General features: G+C 50.2%; 2 protein-coding genes and 1 pseudogene across 13 annotated transcripts in view; 1 reads left to right on the top strand and 2 right to left on the bottom strand.

The window, feature by feature from the left end:
• Window positions 1-5,593, bottom strand: part of MAP7D1 (MAP7 domain containing 1) — a 25,386-nt gene extending 19,793 nt beyond the window's left edge. For 2 of the 10 annotated variants that reach the window (XM_053576361.1, XM_053576365.1), the window contains exon 1: window positions 5,192-5,538. In XM_053576361.1, coding sequence (XP_053432336.1) covers window positions 5,192-5,237 — 46 coding nt within the window. In that variant the 5' untranslated portion in view covers window positions 5,238-5,538. Of the gene's footprint in view, window positions 1-5,191 lie in introns of all 10 variants that reach the window. The other 8 variants (XM_053576362.1, XM_053576366.1, XM_053576363.1 and 5 more) reach the window with 7 other exon arrangements.
• Window positions 4,749-25,989, top strand: TRAPPC3 (trafficking protein particle complex subunit 3). Of its 3 annotated transcripts, XM_053576389.1 has the most exons (6): window positions 12,538-12,702; window positions 15,614-15,728; window positions 22,721-22,818; window positions 23,070-23,169; window positions 24,604-24,786; window positions 25,248-25,989. In XM_053576389.1, coding segments are annotated over exons 3-6 (405 nt in total). In that variant the 5' UTR covers window positions 12,538-12,702; window positions 15,614-15,728; window positions 22,721-22,816; the 3' UTR covers window positions 25,368-25,989. The 3 variants fall into 3 exon arrangements, with proteins under 3 accessions (XP_053432365.1, XP_053432363.1, XP_053432364.1); XM_053576390.1 differs by lacking the exons at window positions 12,538-12,702; window positions 15,614-15,728 and adding an exon at window positions 4,749-4,976; XM_053576388.1 differs by lacking the exon at window positions 15,614-15,728 and having other exon boundaries at window positions 12,508-12,702.
• LOC128575702 (uncharacterized) lies at window positions 19,020-19,140 on the bottom strand (annotated as a pseudogene).

The raw sequence follows: 25,989 nt of genomic DNA, 5'->3' as shown, positions 1-25,989 counted from the left end.
GAGGCAGGAAGTGAGGCACCTGGGCAAGAGGTGGGGGAGAGTGGCCCACCTCCAGGGGCAGAGCAGGGGAGTGCCCAGGTGAGACTGGGGGGTGGTGCACAGACAGCATGCAGGGCAGGGAGTGGGGGGGGGCAAGGGAAGAGACAGGACAGAAATCAACATCTCTAGCAAGAGCCCTAGCAACACGAGACAAGACAAATGAAGATGGGGAGGCAGGCAGAAGGCAAAGACACACAACAGAGCGAGAGAGAACAAGCCGACAATACAGACTGAGCCCACACAATGGCAGGAGACAAGACGTTCCTTTTTTTCTCTGTCTCACACACAGGATATAGACTTTGCTGGGATTCAGAACTCTCCATATATCCTGACACACACACACACTGCCAGGCACCTCCTGAGGTTCAGATAAAGCCTCAGAGACACATACAAGCACACAGAGACACAATATCCCCATAGATTTATACAGCCTCATCCAGGTCACTTCCGCCCTGCCCTTTCTGGGCACTTCTTTACCTGGGCTAGGGAAAGTCCGATTAACTGCAGCAGCTAATGCTTTTGTCAGGCACAGCTAAACACTTTAAACTCTTTAGTTCATTTAATCTTTGCCAAAATCCTATGAAGTAGATATTATTACCCCATTTTAGAAATGAAGCAGATTCAGAGAAATTAAGATACTTGTTTAAGCCACACAGCTGGTGAGTAGCAAGGCTAGGGTTTGGACCCAAATTAGTGTGGCAGTCTTTATCCTCAGTCTGCTATCCACTGGGGACAGGCTCCTGGGTTTCCTTTCTTTCTGGAGAGAACTGGGCTGGAAGAATAGGGGATGTGAAGAAAGTACAACCCTGGGGGATGCCTAACTGTGGGGTTGGGACAGGAGGACCCTTAGGGGGCAGCATTACTCCCGGCCTGGAGGGACCTAAGCCAGCTCTGAGCGAGTGCACTGGGAAGTGGGCAGCCTGCCCCAGCAGCTGAGCAGCAAGGGCACTGGGGCCAAGCCGTGGGCTTCTGAGAGTGATAAAGCCGCGAACCCAACTGAGACTGCAGACCTGAAGCAGCTCTCTGGCCCGGCTGGCGGCCATTGTTCCCAACCTCCAATCAGGAGCACCCACTTCCTGTTATTTTAGGCGGCAGGAAATGACCCCATCCCGCAGCCAGGGCCCCACCACGTCCTTCCCTCAGCCCCAGCAGGGCTGCCCATGCTGTTGCCCAGATGCTGAGAGCAGAGGCCAAGGCTTAGGCCAAGGCCTGGAGATGGGCCACAGCTGGACTGTTGCAACCACCTGGGTCTAAGGCAGCTGTTCTTAACCTGTGGGTCGTGACCCACAGGAACTGTATTAACGGCTCATGGCATTAGGAAAGTTGAGGACCGTTGGTCTAGGGTCTCCTTCTGGTCCAACGTGCTTAGACTCTAACCTGGCAGGATTCACAGGGGATCCAGGGCTCTGCTGGCTCTACCTCTTCCTGCTACAGAAAGGATCACGGGGTCCCCAAGACCAAGAGGCCCACAGAGACCAGTCATAGAAGGGAAGCAGGCCAGATCCTGTCACTGGCTAGCTTGGGCCACGATAATTTGTTACAGAGGTTTAGTGCACAGACTTTTGAGTCTGACAGACCTGGGTTCAAATCCTGCCTCTGCCAGTTCCTAGCTGTGTGACTTTAGGCAAGTGACTTCATCTCTCTAAGCCTCATCTGTGAAATGGGAATAACACTAGTCCCTCCTCTTGGGATTGTTGTGAAGAACAAATGAGACAATGGCATGACATGCTGAGGATTGTGCCTGGCACAAAGAAGGCTCTTAATAAGTAAGAGTAGAAAATAATACACGGGAGACACCTTGATTCACCAGAGAGTCTATACCTGGCCCACATCTTCCCCACCTACAACCAGTAGAAGTACTAATGGGGGTGGCAGAAGTGTGTTCCTATCCCCTGCCATGCTCTCTGCTCCCCTCAGGGCAGAGCTGCAGCTGAGAGGTGCTGGAGGAAACACTGAAGGCTGTGCCCCAGGGTGCCAGGCAGAGCTACCACCAGCCAACAAAGCTGCATTATCTAGGTCTCGCTGGTTGGCTCCCTCCCTAGCCCTAAGGCCCAGCAGGGACCCAAGGACATGGTTCCCAGCTGTTTGTCACCCACCTTTCAGCCTTGGATAGACCCCCGAGACCTACCCTAAGGACAAGGTGCCACTCTAGTCTAAGTTTTGCTTTCAGTCCCTACCTACCCCCTTCCCTCAGCCCTGCCCCACCATCCTGGGGAGACTGGGGCTGAACTGGCCCAGTGCCCCTTCCTCCTCATTTGCATATGCGTGACTGCACATTAGGGGCTCATTAGAGGCCTCATTATTGGGCCCACCAGCTCACAGAGGGACTGGGAAGCTGTCAGTAGGAGATGCCAGACAGGCTGCCTGCCATATGCATAGTCCATTGTTTGTCTCACCAACTTCTACTCATCCTTTCTGATCCACCTCAAATGCTTCCTCCTCTGGGAAGCCTTCCACACGCAAAGCCCACTGCCCCACTGTACCACCATTATACCCGATTTCCCTGCAGTGAACAGATCTTTCTTCCACACTGGGTTAGGAGCTCACCAAGGGTAGGGACTCTGTTTGATTCGCTTCTCCGCCATTCACACATCACAGATGTGCTGGATAGCAGGTTGCACCCATTTCTTGGGTCTTCTCTCCACTCCCACTGCCCCACAGAGGTACAGGGTCCTCTCTGTTCCAAAAAAAGTCGATGTTCATTGAACGCTAAATACATGCCAGGGTCTAGGCTAAGTGTTTTATATGTTCATCTAATTTAATGATCTCAATGTCTCAATGAGGTAATTTCTATTATTATTCTCATTTTATAGATGGGAAAACATAAGCCTTAGGCTAAGGGACTTAGCTGCAGTAAGTTATGAAGCAGAGACTTAAGCTGTTTGATTCCAGAGTCTATACTCTTAAACTGACTCCCAATTCCTGCTCCCTCCCATCCTCCCCCATATTTCCTACCTCCCTGTTGGCACCAGTTGCAAGGAGCATAACCACAACAATGGTAATAACAGTTTATTGCAGGTGTCTGGTGTCTGTGTGCCAGGTTCTTTTAGTTACATCATCACTAACCCTTACATTAACCCCACAAGGTTGATAAAACTACTCCCATTTTCCAGGGACAGAAATCGTGGCTCTGAGAGGTAAGTCACTTGCTCCAGGCCAGTAACCAGTAAATGGCTGTGATTCCATCCAGGTCTTCTAACCCAAGAGAGGGTACCACACTTGTCCCCCGACTGCATGCTGCCTCCTGTTAATGCCCAGGGTGCAAGTGAGCAAAAGGAACTCAAAGGGGCAGAGAGTAGATCACATCACTTGCACTTGGGTTCTGGGAGCCAGGCCTCAAACTCTCACATGCTTGCCTCACAGGGGACTCCTGACACCTTCAACTCCTCACTGTGTGGGGACCAGCCACCATCCTGATCCAGGTTCTCACACCGACTGCTGTGCACAGATGAGTCTTCTCCATCTATGACTCTGTATACGTACAGTACCCCCACCCCACCCAGACCTCCAGAACAGCCAAGCACCCCCCTCAAATCAGTCCAGGCATCCCATCCAAGTGCCCTAATTATAAACTAGCCACGGCTCAGTTCCTCTACATCCCAGTCACCACCCCTATTCAGGCCTCTGCATACACGCCACCAGTGGCAGGGACCCTCAGGTGGAGATGGTCAGTAAGCAGATGGGTGGACCCAGGCTGGTCCTCCCTGGGTGTCTGCTCTCAGTCTCAGCTGAGCCAAGACAGACCCAGGTACCCTTGTTCCCAACACAGCCTGCACCATCCCCCAAAACTCACCAGTCTGATGGGAGCTGCCCCTCAGTGAACTCCAGCTCCTACACCCACTAATTCCCAAGGAAGCACCCACTGTGGCATCGGGAGGAGCCCACCCACAGTCAGGCAGCCCCACCTTATCCTGGGCTTTCCGCACCCACAAACACTGTTTCATTCTGGGCCCACACCCCAGAGGACAGGGAGGTGACAGGATTAGGTTCAGGGACTCCATGGGGGTGTGGGGATGAGGCCACCTCCCTCCTGAATCAGTGGGAACAGAACCCCTCCCCTTCTAGGAAGAAAGAAATTGCCTCCCGCCAACACCAGGCCGGACCAGAAACGGGTCCCACCCCCTCATCAGCTGCTCCCAGATCCCAGTGGGATTTGCAGAAGTCCTGGGCACTGGTAGTTGGAGTGAGGGGAGGGGAGAACAGCTTTGGTGATGGTCTGGGGTGTGAGGAGGGAGAGAAAGAGACAGACAGAATAGACAGAGCGAGCCTCAGGCTGGGGAATGATGTGGCAGGTCCCTGGAGAGAGCCCCGGCCTCGAGCCTTTTTACCTCATACTCCAGTGAGATTCAGGCCCAGAGAGGCTAGGAAGGAGGGCGGCAGGACAAGCAGATTTACTTTTGTCCCCCCCTTGCCAAGTCGGGCTGGGCTGGCAGGGCTCTGGAGTAGGCCCGGTTGCAGGGGAGACGGCCCACTCCCCAGCTCCCGCCCTCGCCCCAAACAATGCCGCCTCCCCCTCCCCCTCGCCTTTATCCGGCGGGTTACTTGGCAGCCGCCGCTAGAGACCTCCCTCTCCCCTCCCCTCCCCTCCCCTCCCGGCCCGCTGCAGCAACAGGCCCTTTGCGCGGCAGCTGGACGGATGGGGTGGGGGCGAGGTCTGGGCCAGGGCCTGGGCGTGAGGGCACTAAGGCCTAGGCTTCGGCATGCACGGCGTCAAGCCTGAGATCCCCGACCCCAACACACATTCAGGCTGGGGTCACACGTGCCTTCCGGGGATGGGAAAGGGGACAGAAGCTCCAGCTCTGTAGAAGAGGATCTTCCGGGCCTGAAGTGGATCAGGAAGGGAGGTGGAGGCGGGGAAGCAGAGATGGCACTAAGCTGAGGCTGACGGGTCACCGCACCAAACTCCCAAGCAGGGTCCCCGCCGATCTCGATGCCCAGTGAGTGCGGCGCCAGGAGTGGGGGAGGGGGCAGCTGTCAGAAGATGCGTCGGTAGCCCAGAGCCGCGGCCGCCGCCGCAGCCTTTATTTTTAAACTTCCCAGTGGTCAGAGGGCGCGGCGGGGGAGGGATCCCGGCCCAGAGGCCGGCTTCATCCTCGGCTCCCAGAGGCCCTCGACCTCCCCCCATCTCGCCTCTGCGTGGCTCCCGGCATACCTGGGGGTGAGCCCGGACCCAGCTCCACATGCGGGCCGCTCTCCATGTCTGCGGCGTCACTAAGGGTCTTGGGGGGGTCTCAGCGGCGACGGCGGCGGCGGCCAGCGGCCAGGACAGGGGTCCCGCGGCGCATCACGCCCAGCCCGACCCGGCGGGCAACGACTCGGAGGCAGGGGCGCTGCGGGGAAGGTCGAGACTGGTAGACTGCGAGGCTCGGAGTCTCCGGCTGTCTAGTGCCTGTCGGCTGCAGCAGCGATCCTGCTCCTTGTCCGGCGCCGGCCCAGTCCGTGCCTCGGCCCAACCCTATTGTACCGCCCGGGCTGGGCCTTGCCTCTCCGCTGGCGCATACCAAGTACGAGGCGGGGGTGGCCGCCCACACAGCGCCCGAGGACAGAGCAGCCGCACGCTCGTGCCGCCCGTCTCGCCCCACCCCTGCAGCTTAGTTTTAGGAGTCTCCTGATGTCTCTTCTGTGGCCACAGCGGAGTGGGCACTACGGTTCTGGGAGGACGCCGGCCGAGCTGCTTCCCCCCGCGGCTGCACATTGGTATGCGCCACAGCGCGAAAGGACTATGTAGGGAGCGCTGGGGTGACTCACCCGCAGCTGGGACTGGGGGAGTGGGGGATCGAGGCTGGGAGTCCCCAGACCTACCCTGGAGCTTGGGGGCTCTGGGTCTGGAGCTGAGACGGTATCTTCAAGTCTAAATTCTCGCCTGAACCCACCTCAAACAAAACTGTTCGGGGGGACACGGGAAGCCTGAAGGAAGGTCACCGGGAGACCCCTCAAAGGGCTACTAAGCTGTCTCTTCCCTGGTGAGGGCTGGGATGAGGAGAGGTCTGGGAGCCTTGCTGCCGCCCTTCCTCCAGCATCCCATGGTTAGTGTCTTCCCAGCTCTTCTGGGGTAATTACAGCCCTGCACAGCTGCTTTACCCAGGTCTCTAATCTGCTGGGGCCCTCCTGGCTCCAAACTGGGTGGTCTTGGCCCTGAACATCCCCCACCCCACCTTTTCCCTGACGACCCACCAATCTCCCTGGGTCTTCTCCCAATGGTCTACGGATGAGTGGAGTGATGATGAGCCCCTGACTCCCCTCTCCAAAGTAGCTTGCTTCGAAGCTCTCTGGAGTGGACCTCCAATCCCCCTTGTTGGTGCCAGCTGAGTCAAGCCAAGTCAGGCCCAACCTGGGGCAGAGGATAAAGCTTGCTGGGAAGGTGGATCGATTGTGGTGCTGCTGCAGAGGGGGAGGAAGAAGAAGGGGCAGCTAGGCCTTGCTCTTTCTCCTGACCTCTAGAAGGTCAGTTCTCTAGTTCTTTGTCCAGAGATTAGGCCCAGGGAGATGCTATCCCTCTGTCCTTCTTTCCCGCCAGTGCCTCCTTCCTTTTAGCAGCTCCAGAAAGCAACCATTTGGAGGGAGAGGGTGGGGAACAAAAGGGACTAGGTCTCCTGAAACCTGGAAGCAGCCTGTCCTAGGAGATGTGAGTAGCAAAGAGCTTGAACCCTCTTTGTAAGACTTAGGGAAGGAAAAGTGTCCTCATTAGCCAACAAGAAAAAAGAATTAGAAAAGGATGATGATAAAAGACCTCCAAGTGGAGCTTGTAACCTTGAGCAGTGACTTAATTTTTCTAAAACCCAATTGGCTCACTTATAAAATCAGGAAAATAATTGTGTCATGAGATATCATGGGATGTTTGTAAAGATTAAGGCAATGCAGATCAAGTGCTAAGCACAGAAGTGCTCGATAGATAAGTATGATGAATACAGCTTTGATGATCAGGGAACTTCAAAAGTAACAACAGAGGGGTGGCGCCTGTGGCTCAGCGAGCAGGGCGCCGGCCCCATATACGGAGAGTGGCGGGTTCAAACCCAACCCTGGCCAAACTGCAACAAAAAAATAGCCGGGCGTTGTGGCAGGCACCTGTAGTCCCAGCTACTCAGGAGGCTGAGGCAGGAGAATCGCCTAAGGCCAGGAGTTGGAGGTTGCTGTGAGCTGTGTGACGCCAGGGCACTCTACTGAGGGCGATAAAGTGAAACTCTGTCTCTACAAAAAAAAAAAAAGTAACAGCAGATTAGGATGAGGAACAGATCCCCTGTCTTTTGTTGTCAGCCATCCCATCTGCAGGGTGATGATGGGGAATCATGTGGATGATGGAGCCCTTGATGGTCCTTTGTGAGGTCAGAGGCCTCTGGGACTGCCTCTTCCAGAGTTGGACAGGCCCACTCTGAGCCAGGTAGTGACTAGACTCAGGAGAATTCAGGACTAGAACTCAACAGGAGAGCCTTCTGGGATGTTTCTTCCCCCATCTCCCTCTCCAGGTCTTGAAGTTACTGCAGGGATAAAGATGGGTCAATAGGAATAGCAAGATACCCACATTGACTAGAGCTCAAGATGAGTGGAGGGGCAGGCAGTGCCTGTAGCTCAGTGGGTAGGGTGCTGGCCTGATATACTGAGGATGGCAGGTTCGAACCTGGCTCCCACCAAACTGCAACAAAAAAATAGTTGGGCGTTGTGGCAGGCACCTGTAGTCTCAGCTACTTAGGAGGCTGAGGCAAGAGAATCACCTAAGCCCAGGAGTTGGAGGTTGCTGTGAGCTGTGATGCCATAGCACTCTACCGAGGGTTACAAAATGAGACTCTCTCTTTTTTTGTAGAGACAGAGTCTCACTGTACCACCCTCGGGTAGAGCGCCGTGGCATCACACGGCTCACAGCAACCTCTAACACTTGGGCTTACGCGATTCTCTTGCCTCAGCCTCCCGAGCAGCTGGGACTACAGGCGCCCGCCACAACGCACGGCTATTTTTTTTGTTGCAGTTTGGCCGGGGCCAGGTTTGAACCCGCCACCCTCGGCATATGGGGCTGGCGCCCTACTCACTGAGCCACAGGCGCCACCCGAGACTCTGTCTCTTAAAAAAAAAAAAAGAGTGGGGTGGCGCCTGTGGCTCAGGGAGTAGGGCACCAGTCCCATATGCCGGAGGTGGCGGGTTCAAACCCAGCCCTGGCCAAAAAAAAAAAAAAAAAGAAAATGTTGGGCAGCACCTGTGGCTCAAAGAGTAAGGTGCCGGTCCCATATGCCGGAAGTGGCAGGTTCAAACCCAGCCCCAGCCAAAAACCACAAAAAAAAAAAAAAAAAAAGAAGAGTGGAGGGCTGTTGGTAGCCAAAAATGAAAAGATAGGCCAGCCACAGTGGCTCACAACTGTAATCCTAGTGCTCTGAGAGGCTGAGGGAGGAGAATCGCTTGAGCTCAGGAGTTTGAGACCAGCCGGAACAAGAGGGAGACCCCATCTCTATTAAAAATAGAAAAATTAGGGCGGTGCCTGTGGCTCAAAGGGGTAGGGCACTGGCCCCATATGCCGGAGGTGGCGGGTTCAAACCCAGCCCCTGCCAAAAACTGCAAAAAAAAATAGAAAAGAAAAATTAGCTGGGCATTGTGGCAGGTGCCTGTAGTCTCAGCTACTTGGGAGGCTGAGGCATGAGGATCACTTGAACCCAGGAGTTTGAGGTTGCTCTGAGCTAGGCTGATGCCATGGCACATGCCATGGCACTCTAGCCTGGGCAATAGAGTGAGACATTGTCTTAATAAATAAATACATACATACGTACGTACATAAAAAGATAGGCCAGGGATAGTCCATATGGAAGACTTGAATGCAATTGGCTTAGAAATGTAGAAAAAGGGGAGCTATTGAAGATCATGGGGTTCTGGCCAGGTGTGGTGGCTCATGCCTGTAATCCTAGCACTCTGGGAAGCTGAGGAAGGTGAACTAGTTGAGCTCAGGAGTTTGAGACCAGCTTGAGCAAAAGTGAGATCACATTTCTAAAAAATAGCCCCGCACTGTTATGGGTGCCTGTAGTCCCAGCTACTTGGGAGGCTGAGGCAAAAGGATCACTTCAGCCCAAGAGTTTGAGGGTGCTGTGAGCTGTGACACCACAGCATTCTACTGAGGGCAACAGAATGAGACTCTGTCTCAAAAAAAAAAAAAATCATGGGGTTCTTCAGCAGGGGAAGCGTGAGTAGTGCTTTAGAACTGGAAATCTATTGTGTCTATCTGGGATTGACTTTGGGAAGCTCACCAAAGAGAGGCTATGTGGTATTAGCTACATCACTGGTTTTCAATCAATGAATTTTGCCCCCCAGGGACATTTGGCAATGTTTAGAGATGATTTGGTTGTCACCATTAAGGGTGCTACTGGCATCTAGTGCCAGGGATGCCCCTTAACATCCTATGTTGCACAGGACCACCCCCCACAACCAAGATTTATCAGGTATAAAATGTCAATATTACTAAGGTTGAGGAACCTTTCTCTACACTGAGAGTGGAGGCACTTGCACCTCCCCCCAAGGAACTTGCTCCCCTCGCCAAGATGCTGGTGCTGGGGACCTGCAGGGCATCTGGGAGGTAAGCAACTTGAGGGATAATTCTCCTGGTCAGTCCCAAAAGCTTCCTGCATGGCTAATACGTCCACAGGGAGCAGACGATTGGGAAGTGGCTGACAGGGTGCTGGAAGAACTCACAAGTTCTGTGATCTATGTAGTCGAGTAGACAGCGGAAGTGGGCTCCTCTCCATTCTCCTCCTAACTGGCCAGAATCTCGGGCAGATCCCAGGCCCCAGTGACCAAAAGGGTTGAGAGTGAGTGTCTCTGACTTTGTGACTGGGTAACAGTACATGGGGCTCCACATGGCTTCACGATTATTAGACATCCCAGGGAGGGAGCAAGTAGGGCATTTGGGACGTCAGAGGCTGAACCCCCAAATAGCAGTGCTCTGCACTGCTGTCTTTGGGAAGGGGCAGAGAACTCTGTTGCCTCCCTTGGGGCACAGGGCAGGCCCCTCCTCCTCCACAGAAACAGGCCTGAGTGTCATCATGGGGTTGAGTGGGGGCTGGGAGCAGGTCACAGAATGGGGATCAGAAGAACGACCCTGTCCTGATCCCCTAGAGCAGGGCATGAGCAAGAGCATTTATACCCTCCTAGGCTTGGTAGGGCAGGATCCAGGATGAACCTGATGGAGAGGTGAAGGAAATCACACAGAAATATGAATCTCTGGAAGGAGGGCCTGGATGCTGCCTCCACACCCACAAAGTACTGCAGGAAGTGGGAGGGGCCTCATGGTGGGGACAGGAAGGGGGGGCAGCAGAGAGAACTAACACCAGATTGTCACTCCCACCCAACCCTGAAGGTGCTATGGTGAGAAGAGGTCTCTAACCGCAGGGCTTTAATTAGGGAGGCTTAGCCTCTAGGGCCTACACCCTAGGGCTGGGGGTGGGCCAGGTCCTTGCTGCCTCTTCCCCTCCAGCTGTTGGAGAGGGAGAGGAAAAGAGAGTGTTGGAAACAGAAAGGAACTCAGGATTAACTAGGTTCAACCCTTTGGGTTGTTAGAGGATGTCTTTGTCTAGAGCCCCTGATAGGGATGGGAAGTTGTCTATCCCTGAGTTCTAGGGAGAAGGAGTTGAGGATGGAAAGGGGTGCCTGGTGTTTCTAAATGTCCTAGTCCCTGGAGGTGGTGGAGAGGGCTTGGGATTTGAGAATAATGGAAACTGTACTGAAAACCCTTGGAGCAGCTGTCTAAGCTTTTAAGCACCCATCTGAGCAAGGAAGTGACCATATAGATCAACCTGAGATGGACTCTACTCTGTTCCTTAATTCAGAACTGATGACACTGCAAGGACCCATCTCAGAGAGAGAGATACCAAGAGGAGAAATCACAGTCAGAGAGGGGAAAAATCTCAGAGGCTTTGAGATGGGCAGGGAGAGGCTCCACCTCCATTCTCTCCAGAGCTGCCCTGCCTGTCAGCAGGCTGGGTGCGGTCCGTCGGCTGGCTGTGACTGTGACTCAGGTTTCTGTGGGCAGCCAAGGGCAGGCGGCAGGGAGGAGCCCAGACCGACAGACAGACCGGCCAACTGCAGCTTTCACCTCAGCTGTCCTCTCTCCTGGGAACCCAGGAGGCTCTTCTGTAGCTGGGCTGGCCTCTGGGGCTAGCTGACTCCTGCTCCCCCCACCACAACCAACTCTCATGTTCCTTCAAAGAGCCCTTGGCTCCTCCTCAACCTACCCTATCCTCAGGCATAATACAGGAGGAGGAGTCAGGGGTCATTGCCTCTAGGGTAGTCCCAGAATGTCTACCGCACAGGGAGAAAGGGATAATGATGATTGGTCCTGCACCCCGAGGGAGAGACTGGGGGAACCCTGCGCACTGGCTTTCAGCCAGAGCAGCCTGGGCTCTCCCAGCCCTCCCTACTCTGGTGGCTCATTTCTGGACAGGTTGTCATGGTGAAGGCTGAGGAGCTAGAATGCAGCTGCCGCAGAGTCAGGCTACCAGGCCTTAGTGAGGAGAGGGTGCTCAGGGACCTCCCAGGCCAGTGCCCTCAGAGTTGACCAGCTAAGGAGAAAGGGCTGGAGCTGAAACCAAAGAGCTGTGGTCAGGAACCATAGGATTTCCCCTTTGCGATGGGTGAGGGTTCAGCCAGTGTGTTCCCCTGGTGCTTCTAGAGCTTGTTTGTTGGACTGTTTTTAGAGGGTGGCTGGAAGGGAGTACACGTTTACTTTGTGCGTTTTATGTGCCCAGGGCTCTGGCAAGCACATTTCACCAAGCTTCACGACAACTGAGAGACATCCAGCAATTTGCCTAAAATGGCAAAGCTGGAATTAGAACTCAAGACTGCCTGCACAGTTGGGGATCTTTCTTTTCTGAGAACCTGGAATTGTAGCTACTCTAAAGGAGGGAAAAGATAGAGACTGGAACTTTTTTGACTGCATATTTCTTCACGTGGCCACAGGTGGTTACGTATGCAGGAGCTGGCTGCATTTGGGGTATGGTAACAGATGGTCATTTGAAGAGAAAGCCGCTAGCGAATGCTTGGCACATAGTAGATGGCCATTAAATATTCGTATAACGAAGAAGCCAGATCTATGTGAGAGTCGTTGCTAATTTTCTGGGACATCTTGGGAACCTCTGGCGCTGAACTGCAACAGCGGAAGAGGCTAGCTCGAAAGAGAGACCAATCATACTAGAGAGGAACTCGAGGACCATTTCTGAGGCGGGAGAGAGGGCAGAGAGAGGAAGGCAGGAGAGAGGAAGGGAAGCGTACGGATGGTAACAAGTTTATTGAAGGCTGCAGACGCCACCCAGCGGCCAGAATGCAGTCCAGAGGGAAGCCAGGCTCTTAAGAGTCCGTACTCGCGGAGTACGCCGGGAGTTGTAGTTTCACTGAGCTAAGAGGCGTTGCTTGTCAAAGGGGCTGTTGGGTGTTGTAGTCCAACGTTTGTTGGGCGGGAATTACCCTCGTCGGCCGGACCACGGGTCCCGTGGTGCCCCGCGGCAGGCCGCGCAGGCGCGTTGAATCTGTGCCGGTCAGTTCGAAGGGTGAGGGGCAGTGGCTAAATCGAGCGGCGTCTGAAGGGGTCGCCGAGCGAACCTGTAGCTAGGCAAGACGAGGCGAGGCGAGGCGGGGCGGCGCGGCGCGGTCGGCACCATGTCGAGGCAAGCGAATCGTGGCGCCGAGAGCAAGAAAATGGTAACTTGGAGCGCGTGACCTCGGCGGGCGGGGCGGAATTGAGTAGGGGGAAGGGGCCTGGCTCGGAGCGCGAGGCGCGACTGGGAAAGCACCTTCCTGTGTGCTCTGGCTTGGGGGAAGCCTCTTGGTGGCTCACTCCAGGGTCGTCCCAGGCCTCAGGCAGGTAGAAGGATCTCTGGAGTAGTCCCCCAGGGACCACTTTCCCGAGGAGACCCCGCCCCCGAGGCCTGAGTGCGGCTGTACTAGGCCAACAAAAAAACTCGATAATAAATAACAGTAACTAGCCGTTATTGTCCTTTACCGTGTGTCAGGCACCGGGCCAGGCACTTTACGTATTTACAGTGTCTCATTTAATCCTCAGAGTAACCCTGTTAGGTGGATGTTATCACTGTTTTACGGCTCACAGAGCTTACTTGCCTTGCTCTGGTTTACGCCTAGAAAGAGCTAGGATTTGAAGTCATGTCTCTAACTGTAAAGCTGATGCTTCAGAATGTTAGGCTGTACTGTCTCTCACACTGTGGCATGGGCATTGTGAGAGATGCTGGTCTTTCCAGAAAGGAGCTTCTTATTCAATGCAATAAATAAGAGGTGGGTCAGAGGAAGCAGTGAGCAGTTCTCTTACGGGAGAGAACTGAGAAGGCAGCTCCTTTCTTTCTTTTTTTTTTTTTGTTGAGACAGAGTCTCACTTTATGGCCCTCAGTAGAGTGCCGTGGCCTCACACAGCTCACAGCAACCTCCAACTCCTGGGCTTAAGCGATTCTCTTGCCTCAGCCTCCCGAGTAGCTGGGACTATAGGCGCCCGCCACAACGCCCGGCTATTTTTTGGTTGCAGTTCGGCTGAGGCCGGGTTTGAACCCGCCACCCATGCAGCTCCTTTCTTATTCTGGGACTACTAGGACACGATATGGTCCGTAAAGTTGGGCTAAGGATGGGGGCTGGAGACTAAGGTTATTTTTCTCAGAACCAAGAAGCCTTCCTGGCTAGTGTTCCTTTTCTTTGGCATTGTCATTTTCCAGAATTGCCCATGCTGTGTTTTTGTTTCTGAATTAAAAAACTTGAGTATCTGAGGTTTCATGCTAGGCAGATCAAGGACCCTCTGTTGACACACTGCTCTAGAGGGGATGATCACACTCCCCTCACACCTTTGCATCTTACACCAGAAACATTCCCCCCAAATAAGCTGCTGGAAGCCTTGTTACTCCAGTGTCCTGCTTAACCTTTTCTCTTAGACCCCCTTTGAAAAGCTGATGATAACTGTGGATCTTCTCCCCTGACATATCAATTATGGGACAAACATAAATAGTGAGACAGAAATGTACACAAGGCAGGGGGTGTTGCTGCATGGGACTGAGGCCTGGTTTCACCACTTACTTGCTGTGTGACATTGGGCAAGTTTCTGCATTGTTCTGAATATAAACTTCACCATCTTTTTTTTTTTTTTGCGGTTTTTGGCCAGGGCTGGGTTTGAACCTGCCACCTCCGGCATATGGGGCCAGCGCCCTACCCCTTTGAGCCACAGGCGCTGCCACACCATCATTTTTTTTGTTTGTTTGTTTATTTATTTTTTTTTTTGCAGAGACAGTCTCACTTTATGGCCCTCGGTAGAGTGCCATGGCATCACACAGCTCACAGCAACCTCCAACTCCTGGGCTTAAGCCATTCTCTTGCCTCAGCCTCCCAAGTAGCTGGGACTACAGGCGCCCGCCACAACGCCCGGCTATTTTTTGGTTGCAGTTCAGCCGGGGCCATGTTTGAACCCGCCACCCTCGGTATATGGGGCCGGCACCCTAACAACTGAGCCACAGGCGCCACCCCACATTTTAAAAAAAATAAAGTACACAATAATATTATGGGGTTACTTTGAGGATTGAGACGATACATATTGAGCTAGCAGTGTAACAGTGCATCCACACAACACAGTAGACACTCAGTGTCAATTAGTATCCTTATTAGTAAATAATAAATAGACATTTTCACAAATAATTCACCTACATTTTTGGGGGTATGTGTGTGAAGTATCTGAAGATACTTTGTGGATTACAGATCAAGGATTCCTGTTTTGCCAGCACAGTGGCTCACACTTGTAATCCTGACATTCTGGGAGATTGAGGGAGGTAGATTGCTTGAGCTCATGAGTTTGAGAACACCCTGAGCAAAAGTGAGACCTTGTCTCTAAAAATAGCCAGGCATTATGTTGGGCACCTGTAACCCCAGCTACTTGCAAGGCTGAAGCAAGAGGATTGCTTGAGCCCGGGGCCCAGGAGTTTGAGGTTGCTGTGAGCTATGACACCACGGCAGTCTACCAAGTGTAACAAAATGAGACTGTCTCAAAAAAAAAAAAAAAAAGAATATCTGTTTTGGAGGAAATACCAGGAGTTTAAAAGAAGAGACTATTGGGTAGTGCCTGGGGCTCAATTGGGCAGCGCCTGGAGCTCAATGAATAGGGTGCCGGCTCCATATACCAAGGGAAGTGGGTTCAAACCCGGCCCAGGCCAAACTGCAACAACAAAAGAAAAATAGCCGGGCGTTGTGGCAGGCGCCTGTAGTCCCAGCTACTCGGGAGGCTGAAGCAAGAGAATCACCTAAGCCTAAGAGCTGGAGGTTACTGTGAGCTGTGATAACTGAGGGTGACAAAATGAGACTCTGTCTCTTAAAAGAGAGAGAGAGACTGTTTTGCTAGGAAATACAGGAAATAGTGTCATGTAGGGGACATGGACAGTGTTTGGAATTTTGGCTTACTTGGTTACCCTTCAGTTTCTTTATCCATAAAATGAGACAGTAATGCCTACCTAAGATTAAATGAGATGGTGTAAAATGTGAGGGTCATGGTAAATGTTTGTTTCCTCCTCCTTTTCCTGTGATACATGCAGAGAGGTCTTTATGCTTAGTTTTTTTTTTTTTTTTGAGACAGAGCCTCAAGCTGTCACCCTGGGTAGAGTGCCGTGGCATCACAGCTCACAGCAACCTCCAACTCCTGGGCTCAAGCAATTCTCCTGCCTCTACCTCCCAAGTAGCTGGGACTACAGGTACCCACCACAACCCCCAGCTATTTTTTTGTTGTAGTTGTCATTGTTATTTAGCATGCTGGGCCGGATTTGAACCCATCAGCCTTGATGTATGTGGCTGGTGCCCTAACCACTGAGCTATGGGTGCTGGGCCCAGTTTTTTTTTTTTTTTTAGAGACAGAGTCTCAGGCGGTCCTTGTGGCTCAAGGAGCAGGATGCCAGCCGCATATACTGGAGGTGGCGGGTTCAAACTCTGGCACAGCTCTGGCCCCAGCCAAAAACTGAAGAAAAAAAAAAAAATAGAGACAGAGTTTCACTTTATCACCCTCCGTAGAGTGCATCACACAGCTCACAGTGACCTCCAACTCCTGGGCTTAGGCGATTCTCTTGCCTCAGCCTCCCGAGTAGCTGGGACGACAGGTGCCCGCCACAACGCCCGGCTATTTTTTGTTGGAGTCTGGCCGGGGCCAGGTTCGAACTTGCCACCCTCGGTATATGGGGCTGGCACCACCCCCAATGTTGAAATCTTTAATACCACTTTAGGAGGAACCTGCAGAGCCCACTCCAACCTCCCAGTGTTCACTTCAGTGAAGTGAGGTAATTAAGGAAGGGCAGCAGAGTACTCCTGTCCTCAAGGCTGTTGAAACTGCTGTAGTCCCTTACTGGAGCTCCCTTTCACCAGATAGTCACCTAGCCTACTCCTCACTGTAGTCATGGTTACTCAAATGTCACCTCTGCAGAGAGGCTTTCCCTGATCACCTGACTAGCTCTCTATCTTCTTACTCTAGGCTGGTTTTCTTCATAGCACTGACCATTTCATTTAATATGATATTTCATTACAAATTATATGTTAACTTGTTTATTTTCATCCCCCCACGAAAATGTAAACTCCTTGAAGACAGGGATTTGTTTTGTTTAATGCTCCAGTTCTCTACCAGAACGATGCCTGGTACTAGGCAATCATTGGTTGAATGAATGAATGAAATGAAAGTTTGAGTTCATCATTTCCTTCACTTTCTACTGGTGCCTACTCAGGGCTTGTCACCCGATCTTTGTGGCCAGTAGTTTTTGACATTCCCTGCTTCTCTCCCCGCTGGAGGAGTCTACCCCTGTAGTAGCCCTCTTTCTACTCAGCCTAACCTGCTAATGACTGTGTTCCATTTAAGCCTTCCAAGATCTAAATGGTTCATGTGCCAGAGAAACTAGATCTCTGCTTCTAGTCTGTGCAAACAGAAATAGCCCATTTGTCCAGTACACTCTTCCTGAATCCCAACTGTATGCAAAGTGCTATGGGACTGCAGAGATGAAGTCCTAGTCCTTAACTTTGAGAAGCACATAGTCTGTGAAGGTGACAGAAATACACACACTCAGGGATATACTGCTGGGACTGGGTCCTGGTTTCACCACTTACTTGCTATGTGACTTTGGGTATGTATTTGCACTGTTCTAAGTATCAACTTCACTATCTGTTTTTTTTTTGAACAAATAAAGGAGGTAAGAATAGTACCTGTATTATGGAGTTCTGAGGATTAATTGAGAAAATGAGTATGAAGCTAGCAGTGTTAACAGGGTACCTAGAACATAGTTGACACTCTCTGTCAGCTGATGTCCTTGTTAGTAAAGCTATTAGTGTGCATGTGTCTGGATGGTGGTTGGCTCTTCAATCCCATAGATGATGAGGCCTACCCTTCTTTTATGTTGTGTTACTGTAATGCAACCCCAGTGTCCAATCTCCAGAGCGTAGGCAAGTTACTACTTAAGTAGCAGTACTTAGGGCTTCCATGACAGGAGGCTGGAGGGTAAGAGAGAGGGGTGCATCAGCTTTTGTTTTTTGTAGAGACAGTCTTACTTTATTGTCCTTGGTGAGTACTGAGGCATCACAGCTCACAGCAACCTCCAACTCCTGGGCTTAGGCAATTCTTTTGCCTCAGCCTCCCGAGTAGCTGGGACTACAGGCACCCGCCACAATGCCCAGCTATTTTTTTTTTGCAGTTTGATTGGAGCTGGGTTTGAACCCACCACCCTCGGTATATGGGGCCAGCGCCCTACCCACTGAGCCATAGGCGCTGCCTTGCATCAACTTTTGTTACTGAGCCTTCTTTCCTAGCTGCTAGGCAGTGGTTCTCAACCTTCCTAATGCCGTGACCCTTTTAATACAGTTCCTCATGTTGTGGTAACCCCCAACCATAAAATTATTTTCATTGCTACTTCATAACTGTAATTTTGCTACTATTATGAATCCACAACAGGAGGAAGTGTATTAAAGGGTCTTGGCATTAGGAAGGTTGAGAACCACTGTGCTAGAGGTTATTCACATTCAATTATCTGCTTTGACAAAAACCGTATGAGTCTTGGAGCATTAACTCTAAAGATCACCTTTTAAGGAAGTTTAGTGTTTTATTTGGGGCACTATCTGAAAGGCATTCAGAAAGCTGTGGAGTGGTGGCTCACCTGAGTGTAGAGTGTGATTTAATTTACTGTGCCTAAAGTACTTGGAGATCATGTTGATGTAGCTGCTATAATTCTATGGTTTCTTGTCTGCAAAGCATCTTTGGATCCATTATCTCATTAGATCCTCCTGACATCCTTGTGATTGGCATGACACATTTTACTGTTAACTTTTCTTTTTTTGGAGACAGTCTCACTCTGTTGCCTGTGGTAGAGTGCCATGGCATCATAGTTCACAGCAACCTCGAACTCTTAGGCTCAATGATCCTCTTGTCTCAGCCTCTTAAGTTCTGGGGCTATAGGTGCCCTCTACAACACAAGCTGTTTTTAGAGACAGGGTCTCACTCTCGTTCAGGCTGGCCTTAGACTCCTGAGCTCAAGCAGTACACCCACCTTAGCCTCCCAGAGTGCTGGGATTACAGGCATGAGCCACTGTGCCTGGTCCCACACTTCTATTTTTTTTTTTTTTTTGTAGAGACAGAGTCTCACTTTATGGCCCTCCGTAGAGTGCTGTGGCCTCACACAGCTCACAGCAACCTCCAACTCCTGGGCTTAAGTGATTCTCTTGCCTCAGCCTCCCGAGTAGCTGGGACTACAGGCGCGCGCCACAACGCCCGGCTATTTTTTGGTTACAGTTTGGCTGGGGCTGGGTTTGAACCCGTCACCCTTGGTATATGAGGCCGGCGCCTTACCGACTGAGCCACAGGCACCGCCCCCCCACTTCTATTTTTATTTTTTATTTTTTATTTTTTTTTATTTATTAGAAGAAAAAACAAAAGAATTTACAATACTCTACAGCAGGTACCAACTCCCCTGGGTATAAGAAAAGATTCCTGCCAACCCACTTTCTAAAACCCAGGGAGGGAATGTTACTGATCTGGGCACTAACAGGGGCACTGATTGCCCCTGCCAGTGAATCAAGACCAGCAGATTCTCTTCGAGGACTCTAGCACACCAGGACAAGAGTTGTGTCCCCCACTTCTATTTTTAATAAAGTTTGAAGACCTTTAAGTTATATATTTAATATTGCTCACTGTTTCAAATAGGCTTGGGTTATACTTAAGATGGAAACAGACTCACAAATTAAGAGAGGATATGGGAGGCGGCGCCTGTGACTCAAGGAGTAGGGCGCCGGTCCCATATGCCGGAGGTGGTGGGTTCAAACCTAGCCCTGGCCAAAAACCACAAAAAAAAAAAGAAAAAAAAAAGAGAGAGGATATGGGATGGTGCATCTTACAAGGGTACATGTGAAACAGTAAATGTAGAATATAAATGTCTTAACACAATAACTAAGAAAATGCCAGGAAGGCTGTGTTAACTAGTGTGATGAAAATATGTCAAATGGTATATAAAACCAGTGTATGGTGCCCCATGATGGCATTAATGTACACAGCTATGATTTAATAAAAAAAAAAAAAAGAGAGAGAGAGGATATGGAGAGCCTGGGTCAGGGATCCCATTCCCAGATCCCAGGCAAATTGATTCTGGGATCATTGGCAAATCTGTCCAGGACCTTGATTTTTCTTATTGGTAAGTTGAGAGCAGCCGCATGTGTAAGGTACTTGATAACATCATGATTTGCATGTTATTTGGTATTGTGGTGGGCTGAGGCTCTTGGCGTCTCCATCCAAGGGCTCATTAATAATGGAAAGAAAGTTCTCCTGATTTAATGCAGTGATGCCAACTCCCTGGACTGGTAACTGCTGGATTGTCTCCATCCATTCATGCCCAAGGCATTCGTGTGCCAAGCCCTTGACTTGACTAACAAATAAATCCTCTCCTTAATAGCTTCCCCTTAATTGCCATATTTGGTAAATAGTCTCTTGGAGACAACCTGAGATGACTGTTTTAGTTGAGTTCAAAGGCCCTCCTGAAACTGATTTTCTTTTACTCTAGTGCAGCTAAGTTTGGGGGGGATTTTTTTCTTTTTGTTTCTGTTTTTATTGAGGGGGGCCTATTAATATACAGTTGTGGGGAACATTGGATAAAATGACCATTGGCTTGAAAACCTTTGTTTTTTGTCCCCCCAAATTGCTTTTTGTCTTTATTTGTTTATTTGGTTTTTTTTGCAGTTTTTGGCTAGGGCCAGGTTTGAACCCTCCACCTCCAGTATACAGGGCTGGCGGCCTACTCCTTTGAGCCACAGGCGCCACCCTTTGTCTTTTTTTTTTTTTTTTTGTAGAGACAGAGTCTCACTGTACCACCCACAGGTGAGTGCTGTGGCATAACACAGCAACCTCCAGCTTTTTGGGCTTAGGTGATTCTCTTGCCTCAGCCTCCCGAGTAACTGGGACTACAGGCGTCTGCCACAATGCCTGGCTGTTTTTTTGTTATTGTTGTTGCAGTTTGGCCGGGGCTGGATTTGAACCCACCACCCTTGGTATATGGGCCCGTGCCCTACTTGGTGAGCCACAGGTGCCGCCCTATTGTATGTTTTTTTTTAGTAGAGATTGGGCTCTTGCCTTTGCCCAGGCTAGACTTTCTGTCAATAATTAGCAAATTATTTAACCATTGTGGGTTTCTGTTTTCTAATCTCTAAAGTGGGATTAATTCCTTCCCTTTCTGCTTCACTGAGTTATGAGATGGAAAATGAGATGATAAAGAGTAGAATGAGGTTTGTAAGCAAAAGGCATTCAAATTGTTATTCTTGCAGGCCATGGGTATGAGGTGGGGAGCACTGGGTTCTGAGAGCCTGGGCCTTAACCTTTCTTGGACTTTCTTCCCCAGAAGAGTTGAAGACAAAAAGGTACTTCGGTCAGATGTGGTGGTGCATACCTGTAATCCTAACACTCTGGGAGGCCAAGGTGGGCAGAGATCACTTGAGCTCAGGAGTTGGAGACCAGACCAGTTCAAGACCAGCAAGAGGAAGACCACAGCTTTACTAACAATAGGAAAATTAGGGGCAGCGTTTGTGGCTCAGTGGGTAGGGCACCGGCCCCATATACTGAGGTTAGCGGGTTCAAACCCAACCCCAGCCAAACTGCAACAAAAAATAGCCGGGCATTGTGGCGGGCACCTGTATTCCCAGCTGCTCGGGAGGCTGAGGCAAGAGAATTGCCTAAGCCGAAGAGCTGGAGGTTGCTGTGAGTTGTGATGCCACGGCACTCTACCGAGGGCCATAATGTAAGACTCTGTCTCTCAAAAAAATAGGAAAATTAGCCAGGCGTTATGGTAGGCTGTTGTCCCAGCTACTTGGGAGACTGAGGCAGGCTGAACCCAGGAGTTTAAGGTTTCTGTGAGCTAGGCTGATGCCATGGCACTCTAGCCTGGGCAATAGAGTGAAACTGTCTCAGAAAAAAAAGAAAAGTACTGTTAATTGTGTTCCAAGTCTGACAAGCCTCCACTCAGAAGGGAATCATGTGGCAGTCTTGATTCTGTAGCCTTATTTCTGAGGGAATACGTTGTCCAGATGTACTGTTAACGTGTTTCTCACTTTGGTACTCGTAATGCCTTTCCTCTCTGCCTGTTGCTTTTACTTGGTAGTCTTTGTATTAGTCAGTTTCTCTCACCTTCCACATCGCATTCTCTTTCTTTGTCCATAAGTGACAGGATTCTTTCTCTGAGAAAGCATTTCTGTGATTTTTTTTTTTTTTTTTTTTTGGGACAGAGCCTCAAGCTGTTGCCCTGGGTAGAGTGCCATGGTGTCACAGCTCACAGCAACCTCCAACTCTTGGGCTTAAGTGATTCTCTTGCCTCAGCCTCTCGAGTAGCTGGGAGTACAGGCACCCACCACATGCCCGGCTATTTTTTGGTTGTAGTTGTCATTGTTGTTTGGAGGCCTGGGCTGGATTTGAACCTTCCAGCTCTGGTGTATGTGGCTGGCACCTTAGCCACTTGAGCTACAGGCGCCAAGATGAGTTTCTGTGATTTTAATAGCAGTTGTAACAGAAACTAGTTCAGGTCAGCATTGTGTTCCAAGTACACAAAAGATTGTATTCCTTTCAGCATCACCCCCTTTCCTGGAAGTATTTTCGCTGTGTGTCAAGAGGAACATTATTTTTTCTTATGTTGGTGATTTTGGAGAGGGGTTGTCATCAGTGCAATGAACTTTGTGTAGGGTTTCCTCCTTTCCCCATGGACTGGGCCCCTAGGTCCTCTGCTGCTCTTGGGTGAGGTCTTGGGAATGCAGTTTAATGCTACACCAGGGGTTGTCATTGGCCACACCTGCTAACACACAAGGTCTAGTTTGTAAATGTCTACTTTGGGTCTGTCTCTCACAGCTAGTGAATGATTACTGCTCCCATACCAGATTCTGGTGACCTGAGCTTTAGTCTTGGCATCTGTGGTGGAAACTTGGGTTGGCAGAAATCCACCTTGGTGTGTTAGAGAGTAATTGCTCAGTGCCCAAAGTACCTATCACAGCCCTGCCAGTAAGCCTGGCTGCAGCCCTGTCATATTGATCTTGGGGAGCCAGATTTCCTCATTACTCCATAGGGATAATGTTCTTTTTCTCCAGACACAGGTGACCTTCCAATCCCGATGGTTGCATCAAGGTGGACACAGACTCTGACCGCATTTTCTCTTTTATATTGCTTGGTCCTGACTGCCTTTTGAATCTCTTTTAGAGCTCTGAGCTCTTCACTCTGACCTATGGAGCTCTGGTCACCCAGCTTTGCAAGGACTATGAAAATGATGAAGATGTGAATAAACAGCTGGACAAAATGTGAGTGAACTCCTTTGCAGGAGAAACATGACTGAGGCCCCAGCACATTGTGTCTATATTTGTCCTGCAGAGCCCCAAACAGGGTCCTCTTTCTTTCTTAGCCAACATTTTGGGTATAATTCCCATTGAGCTCATTTATTGATATGTTTTGAGATGATTCTCATTTTTCTTTTACCACTAATGACCTTCTTTATGTTTAGACATAAGATATTTAGGCCCCGTAATAGTCTGTTTTTTAATTTCCTTCTCAGGGGCTATAACATTGGAGTCCGACTGATTGAAGATTTCTTGGCACGGTCAAATGTTGGGAGGTGCCATGACTTTCGGGAAACTGCAGATGTCATTGCCAAGGTCATTATCCTCGGACACCTGTCTGTGCTGAAGGATTGCTGTTGGGAGGGACTGCTGACTGTCTTCCTTAGAGAGGCCTTTAATTTCCCAGAAGACTGATTAGGCAGCTCTTTAGGCCAAAGAAGCCTTCCTGGTAGTTAGAGAATAGAATAATTATGAAAAAGGGGAGATTGATTAGGATCCTACGTGTGGATTAAAGCCCACTGAAATCAAAGGCAGATATCTTCCACTGTGAAGGTGTAGCAGAGCAGTATAGGGATTGAGAATACAGTTTCAGAAACCTCACTTCAAATTCTGGCTCCAATACTTACTAGTCTGGGTTCTTAATTTCCTTAATAACCAGTCATCTCATCTTTAAAATGAAGAAAATAATTCCTACCTCACATGGTTATTGTAAGGAGTAAATGACTAATGGACATGGGCATTCAGGTAAAATGAATGCAGTTAGTGTAGTGTTGTGCATATAGTAAATAAAGGTTTACTATTAACATTAATGCTTTATATTATGTATTAATAAATGATATAACTGGTGTCAGTTACCTAAAGGTTGGTTCTTTGTGTTGTAAGCATGTGGGCCACACCCAAACTTTAAAGGAGGTTGACAGTGCCGAGAGTTCTGTGAGGGTTTAGAATTAGGAAGGTGGATAAGGAAGGATGTCTTCAGAGTAATTCTGCTCCAGTGTCCTATATTCACTTTTAAGAAAGTGGATTCATGGGCAGTGCCTGTGGCTCAAAGGAGTAGGGCACTGGCCCCATATGCTGGAGGTGGCGGGTTCAAACCCAGCCCCAGCCAAAAACTGCAAAAAAAAAAAAAAAAAAAGAAAGTGGATTCAGGAAGCACAGATGGGACAGGGAAGCGGGTCAGGGCCTCTTTGCACTTAGGTGCTGGTTCGGGGCAACCACTCAGAAAATCAGTGATCCTTTCTGCTGAGAAGTGTAGGCAAACAGTGAGTTGTTGATTAATTGTAGGATGCTTTGGGCAGCACCTATGGCTCAGTCAGTAAGGCGCCGACCCCATATGCCGAGGGTGGCGGGTTCAAACCCGGCCCCGGCCGAACTGCAACCAAAAAATAGCCGGGCGTTGTGGCGGGCGCCTGTAGTCCCAGCTACTCGGGAGGCTGAGGCAGGAGAATCGCTTAAGCCCAGGAGCTGGAGGTTGCTGTGAGCTGTGTGAGGCCACGGCACTCTACCGAGGGCCACAAAGTGAGACTCTGTCTCTACAAAAAAAAAAAAAAAATTGTAGGATGCTTTGAAGGAGAGGGGTGCATTATCATACATAGATGCATCTCCCTTTTTGCCCTGGAACTTCATCATCTTACAGAGACCATGGTTTTGTTCTGGGTTACTTATTTCCCCTATGCCAGTTCTGTCATTTTCCCTGTTATGCAGTTCCTGCAGCTCTTCTCCAAAGTGCTGTTGTATGTCCCCTGACAGGTCGCGTTCAAGATGTACTTGGGCATCACTCCAAGCATTACTAATTGGAGCCCAGCTGGTGATGAATTCTCCCTCATTTTGGAAAATAACCCCTTGGTGGACTTTGTGGAACTTCCTGATAACCACTCATCCCTTATTTATTCCAATCTCTTGTGTGGGGTGTTGCGGGGAGCCTTGGAGATGGTAAGTGCTTCTCTTTACCTCTGGAACACCTGAAATGTAGTTAGGGGCTTGATAAATCAATGAATGAGAGAGAGAAAAGAAAGGCCTTTGCAAGCTCACCCTAGTGCTTTGCTGCCTGAGATGGTGAGCTGCTGACATAGGATCCAAGTCAGACATCTCTACATGATGACAATCCTGTCTGCTAGGCTGGGAGATGGTGCTGTCAGCCTGCAAAACCAAGGAACATCTATTTTCAGATTGTTTTATTTGGTGATAGTCTTATTCTTGGGTGTTCTTTGCTTAAGTTTCTTGTCATGGGTGGGGGCCGCTGTCTTCTGCAAGGGGATGTTGGAATTGACAATCCTGTCCTTGTGGGAAACCAGCCCCTTTTTGGGGCTGCTATGAGTTATAGCCCTATCCTCAGTGGCTCCCCAGAGACTGTGGCTAGGTAGCTGCCCCTTCCTTTTTCCACTGTCCTCCAGGTCCAGATGGCTGTAGAGGCCAAGTTTGTCCAAGATACCCTGAAAGGAGACGGTGTGACAGAAATCCGGATGAGGTTCATCAGGCGGATTGAGGACAATCTTCCAGCTGGAGAGGAATGACCACCCCAGGACTTGAGGATAGCCAACAGGAGCACTTAGTGGAACCAGCAAGCCTCTGTGCTTTCTCTGCCCTCCAGAACTCAGTGACTCTTCAATATGGATGTTATATATTCCTCTAACTTTGTTTCCATTCTCCATGCTAATAAAGAGCAGACTGATATTGTCCCTTTACCCCACATGTGCACATTCAGGAGGGAAATTCTTTGTTTCCTTTCCCTTCAGGGGGTGGAGGTAATCATCCTTGGTTGGACCAGAAAGAGCTGAACCATTTTACATTCCTGTTTGAATTTTTCAAAGCAAAACTCATTTTGACCCCCATTAAGAGGCAAGAGGCAATCCTTGGGCCTTTAGCAACCCATTGCCAAATGGCTATAGGGAATCCGAGGTTGTAGGGTGCAAGGAGGAGGGGCTGGGAGGGGGTGGATAGGAATTGTTAGCTGTAGTGTGACACGCTGTAGTGCTTACCAGGAAAGGAGAGCCGGTCATGCCAGAAACACTGACTTCTGGGAAGCCACCCAGGTCTCATTCCTCCCTGCTGTTTGGAGGCAACATCTCTTCTTTTTACAGAGGGTCCATCCTTTTTCTTACAAATTCTTCAATAAAGACAACATTCTTGAGTGAA

This window comes from Nycticebus coucang, chromosome 22, assembly GCF_027406575.1.
Source record: "Nycticebus coucang isolate mNycCou1 chromosome 22, mNycCou1.pri, whole genome shotgun sequence".
Classification (NCBI taxonomy): Eukaryota; Metazoa; Chordata; class Mammalia; order Primates; family Lorisidae; genus Nycticebus; species Nycticebus coucang.
This window is presented reverse-complemented; position numbering and strand designations above follow the sequence as displayed.